This window comes from Amphiura filiformis, chromosome 1 (genome assembly GCF_039555335.1).
Source record: "Amphiura filiformis chromosome 1, Afil_fr2py, whole genome shotgun sequence".
Lineage (NCBI taxonomy): Eukaryota > Metazoa > Echinodermata > Ophiuroidea > Amphilepidida > Amphiuridae > Amphiura > Amphiura filiformis.
Window position 1 is genome coordinate 10786046 of NC_092628.1, and position 13625 is coordinate 10799670.

Here is a 13625-nt window from a genome sequence, read left to right on the forward strand (position 1 = left end):
CGTAATGGCCGACAACAACAACTCTTCTTTACACGGAAAGTCTGTGGAAGTTTCAAAGAAATCTTTCGAGTATAAAGTATCAAAAAAGGTTGCTGAACTTATTCAAGTTGTACACATGCTATTTACAAAGAATCATGAGCGAGAACTAGAGTTACAGGCAACAAAAGATGCATATGAAGAGGAGATTGCTAACGTTATTCGCGATGCCCGAAACCGATTGGCTCAACTTGAGCAAACGTTGAATGATGAGAAAAGGCGTTGTGAGGTTCAGGTGAAAAAGATACAATTGGAAGCCAGCAATAAAGAAAAACAGAATGCTGTGAAGTTACGCGAGGCATGTAAGAATGCCAAGGAAAGTGGAGACCATGTTGTTATATTGCAAAAACAAAACTGTGAACTACACGAGAGACTGAAACAAATAGAATCTGAACATACTGCATTGCAAAAGCTTAATGAAAATTTAAGTAGTGAACTTCAGCAGCAAGTTGAAACAAAAAGCAGAGCATCGCAAAATGCAAATGATTCACAAACCAAAAACCTGACTGCAGCTTTAACTCAATGTCAAGCAGAACTTCAAAGACGAGAAGAAGATCTTAAAAAACTACATGCTCAACTTGCTCAGAATCAGGAAGCTGATACCAAAAAATCTCAACACGAGAAGTTGATTGATAAATTGAAATTGGATTTAAATCATACAAAGATTAATTTAAAGACTGATAAAGAAAACTGGCAGCAGCGGTTGGATGAGATTAGGAGAGAAAATGAGAGGTTGGAACAGAAGAATAGGAACTTGGAGGTTTATTTGAAACAGGTGAAGGAAAATGAACTGAGGTCGTCGTCAGTATCATCATCAGTAAATGAGCAAATGAAACAAGCAGCAGGTGATTCAAAAAATCAAGTGCCACCACAATCAACTAGGTCATATGGGTCATTTGTTGTAAGTATTGGTTTGGATGGTTTCTTTATCCCATATTTCCAGGGTTGTAATATAAGTCAAAACAAAAAATCATTTAATAGATCAACCCTGTACAGTGTACAATGTACATACCTATCACAATGCTAGGTCATACACTACAATGTACGAGTTGTCACACTGAGCTTGCTTATGACTTGAGTACTTGGTGGCAGCGGTGGGATTCATGGCATGTTTGATGGTGTTGGTACGAATCCCACCGCTGCCACCAATAAGCCGACCATGTACAGTCAATGTACCGGACTACCGGTACGTATAGGCTACTGTCGCTACTCGTATATTAATTATGTACAGTACCGTACATTGTAGCTTGTAATGTCAAGCAAGTTCAGTCATTTTGATGGCAAGGGATTGAATCCCACCCCTGCCACCATGGGCTCTTTAATAAAGCAAGTTCAGTCATAATACGATGGCATGGGATCACAATTCCTAATTATCCTACAACTGCCAGTCTGCCATCATGTACTTGTGCATGTGGAACAAGCTAGTCAATTTCAATGGCGTGGGTTCAAAATCCCACTGCTGCCACCATCCACTCGCAATCAAGTTCACAAGTTCAGTGACAACAGTGAACATTCTTTCTGGCATGAACTACATTGTATAACCTCACATGAACAATTATCATAGTACATTATCGGCATGGGCGATACTCAATTGCCCAAAATTGTCTTCCTCCTCTTTTTATCAAATACCAATCCAATGTATTAAATTATAATTTATATGTTATGGCTGAGTTAATTTTTGTGAGGTCTTTAGTTGTTAAAGACAGTCTAATCACCCTTATATTCAGAGGCAATCACAATATGCAATTCTGCATTCTGATGATCCTTGGTTGCACTTTTCATATGTTTCACATGTATTTCATTATTAGGATCCAAGAGAAGAAGTTGAGAAACTAAGGCGAGAGATTCGGTGGTACCGAAGTGAACTCAGTAACCGTGAGGATAATTTCAATCGCATGTTTACAGACAGATCACCAATTCGTCTTGCTGGGAGAGTGGGAAGTCTTGCAGTCACCCGCAGTAAGACAGACATGTCTATGAGGACTGCTGGAGCCAGGAAACAACAGGTACGTTATCAAGGCTGTCAACTTTTTGTAATTGCTTGGTGCGAGATATGGTGAGTGGAAATATTGGTAATTGTTGACCTCTGTTGTTTCTTTTTTGCCATGGCGCTCAAGAATCTAAAAAGTAGAGAGATTCGGGAAACAAAAAACTTTCTCAAACTACCAAAATGTATATTTTGTCAATATATGTGAGAATACATTTAGATTTTACTCCAAAATTCCAATATTTCCACTTTACCAATGTTGTATTATGGTGTGGACTTTAAACGACCAGTGTGGTGTATACAGCACTTTCAGGTGGGGGGGGGCAAGGCAACTTTCAAGGGGGCAAACATTGATGAAATGATCACAAATAAGATAAAAGTATAAAAAAGCCCTAAAATCTTAAATATCATGATTTTTCATGTTTTTCTTAAATTCTCTGATTTTTTTCTGTCTGAAAAATGGATTTTCAGTAACCCTGATTTCCGTGAGTGGCTGGGAACCTTGAACTTTATATAACACACATACATGCACATGTAAAGATTCACTATATTCTAATTTGATCTATTTTATGACAGGGTTCACCAGTTTCATACAACAGTCCTGCAAGACAGCGGGTTGGTCATCACGAGCGTCTTCCAGCACTATCTATGGATTACAGGCAGAGGGGATCAACACGCATGGAAACATTAGACCATCACTAAATAAACTGTAAACGATCAAGTCGCAACACCTACCATAATATGCAAATTATACTTATTTTGATTGGTGTGTAAGAGTAGTGAATATAAACCCTGGCTATTTGAACATCTTTCAGGTTATTAAAAGTAAATTAAAATAATATTTTAAACTATTCACCTAGACTTACTATATATATTATAAATGGCTGCCTACATTATCATGTATCTTCTGAGACACACATCAATGACATCATCAGGCTGAATGGGCTGTTGAACACACGAGTGATGTCACAGGAGAGTCGCCGAGAACTTTTCTGATGGCTGTGTCGTAGTGCCTTGATTGGTTACAGTTATGGCATCACGCTTCCTTAATCCCTCTTTCAATCCTTGTCCTCAAAATTATGCTTTGTAAATTTGAGGTGTGAATATACCCAGTTATTGACCCCTGAATGAGCCGAGTCTCTGATGCTGGTACCTCGGGCTGGTACATATGCTTGTGCGAAGATTTTGTTGGGATGTTTGGCCTTTAGATGCACAGGTTTCTATTTTTAGCTATTGCCCATCACAATTTGACATTTTACTCTGTCAACCACATTTACTCATGTTGGGTGGATCACATTTAATTAATAATAGATTGATGTGACACATTTAATATCACTTGAAAATTGTATGCAATATGTACTATGCAATATTATAATCAATAGAAAAAATAAATAGAATATAGAATAAAAGATTTATATTTTGTGATTTCAATGACTTATTTACAATACAAGTGCAGTTTTGAAAAGAATTTCAGATATAAATCAGTGGAAATGTGTGTACACAAGATACTAATTGTTATGTAAGGTGTTAATTCTTATGTAAGATGTAAGGCACGGTAGGGGGGAATGCTCAGTCAGAACTCTTCCCCCCAGCAAAAACCGAAAATTATGAACATTTGCCCTTTTTTTATTCAGTTGAATGATTTTCCCTCCCCTATATGTTTTCTGGTGCTGCTACTGTAGACAAACATTGGTGCAAATCTGGAAAAAGCACACAAAATTGTCTATTAGTTTGGTGTGATATTTGGCTATGGTTTAAAAATCCCAGCCACATAATCCCTACACAAACCTAATTGAGAAGCCCCTCCCCTACCCTACCCACGGTAGTTGCACCAGCCCCTGGGCCACCAGCATAGTAGTGTTTTTCGTTGCATATTTTGCGTCTAAATAAATGCAAATCCACTTGAGCTATCATATATATCCAATATACAGACCACAAGAGCAGAGGAACGATTGATGTTTGATATCATTTCTTTGAGTTAATTAGGGGGCTATCACTTTCTTTGGAAGAAGGACCAAATATACGGTAGGGGGTGTCATAAATTTTTAGAAAGAAAATTAGGGGAGGGTCATAAAATTATAAAATTTTTGATGACAAAAATGTAGGGAGTCACAAGATGACCACAGATTGTTTGTTTATTTTATTCAAAAAGACTGATTTCAATATAATTTTAGCCTGTTTAGGGGGTAACGTGTATCGGTGGTGGGGGGGTCATAAAATTTTTGTTGCCGAAATAGGGGGGTCACAATTTTATTAACGCCAACTTTTTGTAAATTTAGGACCCCCATCCGAAGAAAATGATAGCCACCTTAGAATAAAATAAGCTCCTTTGTCCCTCCCAAAAGTGTGTGCTAACTCCAGGATGGGGGTAAATCCATAATACAGAGGTCAAAATGAAAAATGCTTGGGACTTCTGTAATTATGCATATCAAACTATCCACCTTGTCACAGGGATTTAAAAATACATATAGTTTATACTATCTACAACTTATGGTTACTGAGATACAGGACAAAAGATGTCAAATGTCATATGTCAATCACAGAGTGCAAACTACATTGTATACTTCTTTTAATCCTTGTATTAAGGGGGTACTACACCCATGCCCAATTTTGTGCCTATTTTTGCATTTTGCTCAAAAATTATAGCGCATTGGTGACAAATAAGATATGTAAATTCAGCAACTCAAGGCAAGTAGTTATTGATTTATTGATCAAATATTGGTTTTCCCTCATTTTTGACTATTGTCTGTCCAATTAACTTAGACACCCAGTTTTTATTACTTATTTGAAAAAATATCCACTTACAAAGAAAGTCATGAAAGAAAAGTGTTAACATTTGCCGAGACCTAACGGGATTTTTGTGTTTCCAAAATAGGGGGGTCACAATTTTATTAACGCCAACTTTTTGTAAATTTAGGACCCCCATCCGAAGAAAATGATAGCCACCTTAGAATAAAATAAGCTCCTTTGTCCCTCCCAAAAGTGTGTGCTAACTCCAGGATGGGGGTAAATCCATAATACAGAGGTCAAAATGAAAAATGCTTGGGACTTCTGTAATTATGCATATCAAACTATCCACCTTGTCACAGGGATTTAAAAATACATAGTTTATACTATCTACAACTTATGGTTACTGAGATACAGGACAAAAGATGTCAAATGTCATATGTCAATCACAGAGTGCAAACTATACTTCTTTTAATCCTTGTAATAAGGGGGTACTACACCCCCCGCCCAATTTTGTGCCTATTTTTGCATTTTGCTCAAAAATTATAGCGCATTGGTGACAAATAAGATATGTAAATTCAGCAACTCAAGGCAAGTAGTTATTGATTTATTGATCAAATATTGGTTTTCCTCATTTTTGACTATTGTCTGTCCAATTAACTTAGACACCCAGTTTTTATTACTTATTTGTAAAAATATCCACTTACAAAGAAAGTCATGAAAGAAAAGTGTTAACATTCGCCGAGACCTAACGGGATTTTTGTGTTTCCAAAGCATTGAGTGAGAGTTTACCAGAAATTCTATTGAAATTGGAAGGTTTTTCTCAACACTTTAAAAATAATACGGTAGAAGTTGGGTACCATTATTTTGGAAGGTCTCATACAGATTTGTAGGTATGGTGATTTTGGATAGTGAATGGATGAATAGTAAATCAATTATACTCCTCACCAAAAACATTTTATAAAAATGAAAAATATAATTCAGTTCATAAAATGCAGACAGTGTTTCTGATTGGCATATTTATTCTTAGTGTATTAACTCAGTGATCCTAGCTGTCCCTCAACCAATTACAACAATTCGGCGCGGTATTTGAATCTTCTTCTGTGCAGGGACAGACTTAAGTTTCAGTTTTCTACTGGCCCTCCGGGCCAGTGAAATGGCAAATCTAGTGGCCCTGCAATAAATTTACTGGCCCAGTTTTTTCAATATGTTCTACTGCAAAAAAAAAAAACTTTCTTGTCGGTGCTTTTGGGGGAAAATCTATATCAATTTTTTTGTCATCATTCAATGTGTATCATATCGCAAATATCAAAAAATCAAAATTATATTCCTCGTTTTCAAAATGCAATTCGATATGTCTGATGTGCTCTCAGGTCCCACAAAATATATGTGGAAACATCCGAGCCCTTAAAGTCAAGCAAACCTTAACATTTTAATTTGTTTTGTACTGAATGTACTCAATGTAGAGAGTGTCCGGGAGTGTATAGTCACTAACACAAATTCAGTCAGTAGTCCTGCCTTTTTTAGTTCCAAAAGTTTCAAACTAGGCGGTATTTGCGGTATCGCTATCATCATCAGATAATTATAATTATGTAGCGCATGGAAGAGCTAAGTATTACATAGGCCTACTATCATCGTAAAAAGCGGCCATATATTTCCAACTTGCTAGCAACGCAAGAATAAGAATATAAATATTACACACAAAAATCATTGAATAAAGATATAAATTGTAAGTGACAGGCAGAGCAGAAAGCTGTGTAAATATGACCATCACTGATATCAGTCTCGTAAGTGTTATATCACTATTATCAGGCTCAAAAGTGAAGCTCGCGGTGGGCGCCGTCTCATTAAAAAAAAGTTTACTGGCCCGATGCAAAATCCACTGGCCCCGGGCCACCGGGCCACTGCTTAAATCCGTCCCTGCTTCTGTGCATGCTTTTGGCTTGGTCCAATTCTAAGAAAATACAAATTGTATGCCCTATGAATGTTCTGATGTTATTGGTGAGGAGTATAATTCACAGTACACTTCAGACGAATAGTAACTTGCCCTATCATTTGTTATAATGCACCAACTGTGACATCTTTTGAGTTATAGAAGTTGTGCATGAAATTATTGATTTGCTCCAAACAAAGGATTTGAACCGGCGTCCTTCACCGAAATCATGGCACAGTGCAGTCCATTCAATCAAATATTGTCATCAACCTATTTGATAGTAGTGTATTTGTTATGCGTGTGAGACGACCTGTCGCGGTAGATTGCAAACATGCTTTTGTTGAATGCATTTGAGTAGACCGCCATTATTGTGAATTAGTAAAAGGATTAAAGAAAAAAGGGTGGAATCAATGATCAATATGCATGATTACAATGTTCAAACACCCCTTACTGTAAATAGATTATCCCATCAAAAGTTTCAAGTCATTAGGAATATTCGGCTGGACCCAGATATCTTGCTGTAAATCGGTCAAAATTGAATAAAAGTAGACAAGAAAGAATATTGTTTCATCGCTTTACTAATAATTTCTGTTAGGTCTAACCGTGTTTAGCAACTTTTCTTTCATGACTTTTTGCCAAAGTGAAAACTTTTCGAAATATATCCTAAAAACCGGGTGTCTAAGTTATTTGGACAGACAATAACTCCAAAACTGTTGTCTGCGCTGAAACAAAATTTCCAGTGCAATAGTTGTAGTCCTTGCCCCTATAATGTACATATCTTACTTGTCACCAATGCGCTATAATTTTTGAGAAAACTGCAAAAATAGGCACAAAATTGGGCAGGGGTGTGTACCCCCTTAAGATGAACAATTTCAGTTTTAAAGAAATCTGAGCATTCTAAAATGTTGACCTGCTGTGAGCTTTGATCTTTTATATCACCGTAACCAAAAGTCATACAATGTACATTGTAAAAAGATGCAAGTTCTCTGAAAAGTGCATGTAATTAACAGATTATAAACTGAGTAAAGAGAAAGTAAATGTACTTTGATTAAAATACAGTCTGAAATATTTTACCAGGAAACTGGTTTATGCACTTTTATTTTCCATTTATACATTGTGGAAACCTATTTTAATTTGAGAATCTAGTGAGTAATTATGGAATTTTATGGACAATGCCTAAAAAGGACCTTAGAAAAATGAGTTTCAATAATCCAACATTTGTCTTTGATATCCAAATACCATTTTAAAACTGTTAACAACATTACAGGAGCACAGAGCATTGTCTTTTCCAGCTGGATCTTGTCAAAATTAATCATGGGTTGTCCATGTATTTGAAGCACACTTCACATCTTTAGTGTACTCTACCCATTAAGGAGGAATAATACCCTGATTTTCATCAGTACCCCTCTTTATATATAAAGGAGGAAGCCCTCCTTACAGCTGTTGACAGCTCGCCTGGAAAAATCTAAAAACACAAGGCCTGAGTACCAATAGAATTTATACTGTATTTTTTAGAGTTCTTCCATAGCATTTTTGCCAGTCATGTGTGACCCATCACATCATAATCTACCAGAACTTTGTCTTCAGAAATTACAATTGAGATTTAATAACCATTTTATAGCTTACTTGTTGAAATCAGGTGAAACAATCTCAAATTTCTTTTTAATTTTAGTACGGTACATTGTATTTCCCATCTTCTTTCATCTGCAAATGAAACCCCACTGAAACTGGAGGGTTTTGATATGATGGGTCACAATAAATATGGATATCAGCAACTTGAATCATGGCTGTTTCTCTGCTTGATACATCCCATGTTGCTCCACTTCAATGCAAAGGTGTTCACTGTTCAAATCATGGTAGATATTTTATATTTATCACAACTGCATCAAAATTGATCATTATTAGCTGACAAGAGGCTACAAAAAAAGTGACTATTCATTTTGTATGTGTAAGAATAGATCAGTAAATACATGTATCACACACTGTACAAACCATGATTTGTATTTAAGATAAATATAATACTGGTTGTACAACAAGACAAGTTAATCTGGTAATCTCATTTAAAAGAGTCACATAAGTATTGCAAGTCCAACTTGGAAGGTTCCAGATAAGTGTCTTATTTTTCTTTGGGTGCTTCATCTAGTAACGCTGATCTTATTCCAATTTTTTTGAGTTCATCAATCAGCTCTCCTTTTTGGTGCATCTGCAATACAATGTCCATTCCACCAATAAATTCACCATCTAAATATAGCTGAGGTATAGTCGGCCAATTTGAATAGTCCTTGATACCTGTCAAAGAAACAAATAACAGAAAGCAAAGTTACAGTACATGTAGGCCCTACATTGATTCAACATTTTCAAGGAACTTTTAAAGCTCCAGCAATTCATTTTGATGTAATAAAAAAGTAACACATATCACTTTTGAGGATTTTATAGTACTGTATTCTGTCCCTCAATAAAGTACCGGTACCTATCACTTTCAAAGAATGTGTTGGAAAAGGATTACAAACTTGCACTAGCAATGCCAATTTTGCAGAAACAAACAACTCATGCCCTCTTCAATTCAGCGAAATCTTCTGGATGTGAAACAAAAATAATTATATGCAGCCTCACTGCCTCGGTGAAAAAACTTATTTGCAAGACGAAAAAATTGTTAATTTTTCATCTAAAGTTGTTTTCTTTAAACTTCCGTGGTCCGGGTACGCACTGGTGAATTGCGATCGCGTAGAAGTGACAAGGTCGCCTACTACGCGCCGCGCCGAAGACCAATGGGTCAGCCGGCTTGTTGTCAAGTGCATTGATCAGCCAATCAGCGTGATTGTTTATTGCTTTTGTGTTTACGCTGGTGTACGCGACCTGCACAGGCACGACCACGGAAGTTTAAAGAAAACAACTTTATATGGTACTACGTAAGACTAAAGAAAGTAAAGCCTAAAAACCATGACACTAGTCAAGTGAAGTGGGGACAAGTGATTGACATCTTGATCTCCCGAGCTTGATCTTCATTGCATATTTCAATTTTCATTTACTAACCTTGTCTAAGATCTTCATCTTCCAGCACATTATGACTGTCAAATTTCTCAACTCCATGCATCCTCAAAATTTGAACCATACCATTACTAAAACCACACTGTGGTTGATCTGGTACTCCTTTCATAAACAAAACGACCTTGTCATTTTTTACAAGTTTATCTATGTGTTCCTTTGAACCGGTGGATGCCGCAGAATATAACCTCTGCAGGATACTCTGCGTTTGCGGGTTCCTTAGGACCCGGTTTATCTGGAAAAGGTGGCTCATTTTTGGATTAGAAGGCGAAAAATCACTTAAAATAGTTACTTTACAACACTGTGCAATGCACTATGAGTAGGTCTCCAATGAAAACACATGTAAGACATGTAGCCTAACAACACCCACAATAAGTTTCATATTCTGACACCAAATGTCAAAGTTGAAAAATATAGAGCAAACTTATTTCACGTGTAGTTATAAAATGTATGCATAATTCCGTCCCATACTACCATATAAAAATAACTGAACTCAGTAAATGTGATGTGAACATCATCTGAAAGTTAAAACATAGAGAAAAACAAGCCTTAGCGTATTGATATTGTCTAAAATTTTAATGTGAATTTAAAGGTTAAAAGGGGAACTTCCGGGTTCAATCATTTGATTCCATGTATTATTCTCCAGCACACTAAAAGTCCGATACATTTGAGAGCCAGCCAGTCAGAAAAGACACGAAAAGTTTGTCAACACGACAAATTGTGAGTTGGCAGTCGAGTTTATGATCAGCCATGAAAACTCAATCGTCCGTGACATAAATCTAAGTTAAAACCCACTGAAGTGTATAACATTGACCTTGCCACGTTGGCTTTCCTTTTATTTTTATTTTCCTAATTGAGGTGGGTCTGCCCTATACGGGCTAGACGCACCGACCCGTATTTTGAGTGTATGGCAGACGAAGCGACGATGGCCAATTTACGATCGGCTGTTGCAAGTGGCAGGACAGATATTGTAAGGAGTTTTATTACAGATAGTTCACCTGGTGGAGCAGCGGCGACAGGTATGTAGAGGTTGTTGCTAACTTTTTGTAGCTTACAATTATCTGTAAATGGTATTTTACAGGGGCTAAAATTTGTTTTGATTTCGATTTAAAAACCCAGGCAAAGACAAGAAGATTGAACTTGAACTGAATCTGTACAGTCTGCTACATGTACATGGTCAGAATGGTACTCAGTACTGTGACTGTGTGTGTGTGCATTACAAATGACATGTATACCAACTGACATGAATATTCCTCTTTATAAACATCTGCTTGCGACTAGTGAGGGTGCTTGGTCGGTCATGCCAAAAATGAATAAACAAGAGTCAAGACCTCATTCTGATATGGAGCCTCTTGAATGAAATGTACCGTATGCATGCATTGCATGGCAGTACAAATGTATCGGGGAAGATTCATGACCATGACCTAAGGCTATATATACAATTGTATGTACATATTGACCATGTTGACATAATGCCTATAGTAGTGCATTGAGTATAAAACTAGAACACATAAGAACACAGCAGCCACAGCTCACAGAGCGAATATGTCATGTGTGCAGCTGAACATGAAGCTGATCATGCCTGGTTATATTTTATACGACCTGGTGTATTATTACTGTACAGTACAGACTGATATTATTCATGCCATATGTTCAAAAGAACATAAATATTTGTGTGTGTGTAAAATTACAAAATGTATAAATTTGCATTTACTCATGGGGTCAAGGGGATAAGGCGAAAGGCCCTTCGCACTTGATTATTAGTTTCCTGTTTACCGCCCGCGTCCAAAATTGAAAATCTCAAAATAATTAATTATTTTATTTTCATTTTTAATTTTCTCCTTTAAAATAACTTTCAACTACTTCTACTTGCCATTTTCTGACTTTAATAATATCAACAGCCCTCGAATTAAGTATCAGAAGGGGCACGGCAACTTTTTTAGGGCAAGTTGAGAATTGCCTTGGATTTTCACTGAAAAGGCAAGGCAGCATGGCAGTTTGTAATATTTCAAGAGGGCATCATGGCAACTGTTGAAAATTTGAGAAGGGCACCAAGGCAATTTCTCAAAAGTGGAGAAAACACACACAGACATAGATAGATGATTTTAAAATGAAGGGGCAGGGCTGGGGCACCAACGGCAAATTCATTAGAGGGCACGGCAAGTGACTGCCTTGGGTAAGGACATATTTTGAAGGCATTACGGCAGTGGTGGTGGGCACCCACGGCAAAATGCCATGGGTGCCATGGGTTAATTCGAGGGCTGAATATCAACAATAATGATGAATGAACAAAGAGTACAACTCCACCTTCACTTATTTATAAAATCAAATATTGTTGTGAAATAATTAATAATTAAAAGTCACCTCGTCCCTTTTTCAAAATCTTTAACAGGAAACTAATAATCAAGTGCAAAGGGCCTAATGAATATGTGACCAGGGTGACGGTCAATTTTTTCTTACCTCCCATTCTAAGTAAGTAAGTTTGTTACTGCAAAGATTGTATACATTTTTTTGTAATGGCCCTTGATAATTTTATGATCTCCCTATTTTGGTATAAAAAATTATGCCCCCCAGTATATTCATGGCCACCCTTCAAAGAAAATGATAACCCCCCTTTAAAGCTCTTTAAGGCTATTTTTGGTAAAGGTGTGTGTGTTTTTTTTACTAACGGTTATAACTAATATGGTCCGAGGGGCTATACAATGTATGTAGACCTAATTGTCCTGAGGCCTAGGAATTTCTTGTGTGTTGCCTCTTTTTGGCAGCCACAGAATTTTGGCGTAAATCAGAGAATCGATTCAGCGCATATTCATATGGCAAATTCATTTACTAGATTTTCAGTTCACTTTGGTTTCAGTTGCCAATAAAATAACTAAACCAGTTGTGTAGGGTTGTTGTGTACACATTCAGGAAGTGACAAGCAAATATATGGTATGCATATTATTCAGGATTGTGTTTGATCTATTATTGTTACTGTGTACTAAAAGTACACATACAGTCATCAAAACATTGGCAATTGAAAGTGAAAATATTTTGATATTCTTGTTCACATGGCATGAGGGTTCTGTACAAACACACAACAAGGACACATTAACATGGCCTATACGTCTTTACATAAATTCAATAATACAAATATGTACACTGGACATTGATAGCATTCCTGTGGAAAGAGCCTATGCACATAAATTAATATTACAAAGGGGTTTTCAGATCTGGAAAAATTTGGAATCCAGTAAGCTCATTTCCCAGGTAATTTGGATTAGGAGGGAAATTTTGTTTCCCCATGTAAGAAATACATAAGAAATTAAAGGAAATTGCTATTTGTGAAATTTGTCTGTTAGAACTCCCCTTCAAGCCCGCTATATCCAGGAGAAAGTTTATAAACATGTGCATACAACCCGGGGGACACTGCCATTACAAGGTGGACACCATCCTCATGTATGGACTTTCAAAATGGACCCTAAACAAGTATTTTGTCATGTTTTCCCCACCCTAAACAAGTATTTTCAAATCAAGTCTGAAATCATACCCTTTTCAAGTAAGCCTTTGCTGGATGAATTCCCGTTTATGTTGTGGAGAACCACCGTATGTTAGCCTATTAAAGTTCCCAGGTCAATATCTCGCAGAAATATGTAGAGACAGTGTGCGTAGTACCTTCTCCTGTATGGGGATTAGGCCTTTCGCACATGATTATTAGTTTCCTGTTTACCGCCCGCGTCCAAAATTGAAAATCTCAAAATAATTAATTATTTTATTTTTATTTCTAATTTTCTCCTTTAAAATAACTTTCAACTACTTCTACTTGTCATTTTCTGACTTTAATAATATCAACAATACTGATGAATGAACAAAGAGTACAACTCCACCTTCACTTATTTATAAAATCAAATATTGTTG

General features: G+C 36.7%; 3 protein-coding genes across 3 annotated transcripts in view; 2 read left to right on the top strand and 1 right to left on the bottom strand.

Moving 5' to 3' along the window:
• On the top strand, positions 1-3709 carry LOC140151735 (uncharacterized). Its single transcript, XM_072174103.1, has 3 exons — positions 1-937; positions 1845-2042; positions 2600-3709. The coding sequence occupies exons 1-3, from the start codon at positions 5-7 to the stop codon at positions 2723-2725; spliced, it is 1257 nt and encodes a 418-aa protein (XP_072030204.1). The 5' UTR covers positions 1-4; the 3' UTR covers positions 2726-3709.
• Positions 3710-7594: 3885 nt separating this feature from the next.
• LOC140151956 (glutaredoxin-related protein 5, mitochondrial-like) lies at positions 7595-10085 on the bottom strand. The gene is made up of 2 exons (XM_072174294.1): positions 9717-10085; positions 7595-8972 (listed from the first exon to the last, which is right to left on the bottom strand). The coding sequence occupies exons 1-2, from the start codon at positions 9979-9981 to the stop codon at positions 8800-8802; spliced, it is 438 nt and encodes a 145-aa protein (XP_072030395.1). The 5' UTR covers positions 9982-10085; the 3' UTR covers positions 7595-8799.
• A 308-nt stretch (positions 10086-10393) lies between these two features.
• The window catches only part of LOC140151840 (uncharacterized), a 30302-nt gene continuing 27070 nt past the window's right edge, over positions 10394-13625 (top strand). Inside the window, exon 1 of the mRNA XM_072174196.1 lies at positions 10394-10747. Coding sequence (XP_072030297.1) covers positions 10636-10747 — 112 coding nt within the window. The 5' untranslated portion in view covers positions 10394-10635. The remainder of the gene's footprint in view (positions 10748-13625) is intronic.

What these genes read in the sequence shown, in the direction of transcription:
- LOC140151735 (XM_072174103.1), top strand. Translation starts at nt 5, where the DNA reads ATGGCCGACAACAACAACTCTTCTTTACACGGAAAGTCTGTGGAAGTT. An exon ending in GGTCATATGGGTCATTTGTT is followed by an intron (nt 938 to 1,844) that starts GTAAGTATTGGT and finishes TTTCATTATTAG; the next exon opens with GATCCAAGAGAAGAAGTTGA. An exon ending in CTGGAGCCAGGAAACAACAG is followed by an intron (nt 2,043 to 2,599) that starts GTACGTTATCAA and finishes ATTTTATGACAG; the next exon opens with GGTTCACCAGTTTCATACAA.
- LOC140151956 (XM_072174294.1), bottom strand. Translation starts at nt 9,981, where the DNA reads ATGAGCCACCTTTTCCAGATAAACCGGGTCCTAAGGAACCCGCAAACG. An exon ending in AGATGAAGATCTTAGACAAG is followed by an intron (nt 8,973 to 9,716) that starts GTTAGTAAATGA and finishes TTTCTTTGACAG; the next exon opens with GTATCAAGGACTATTCAAAT.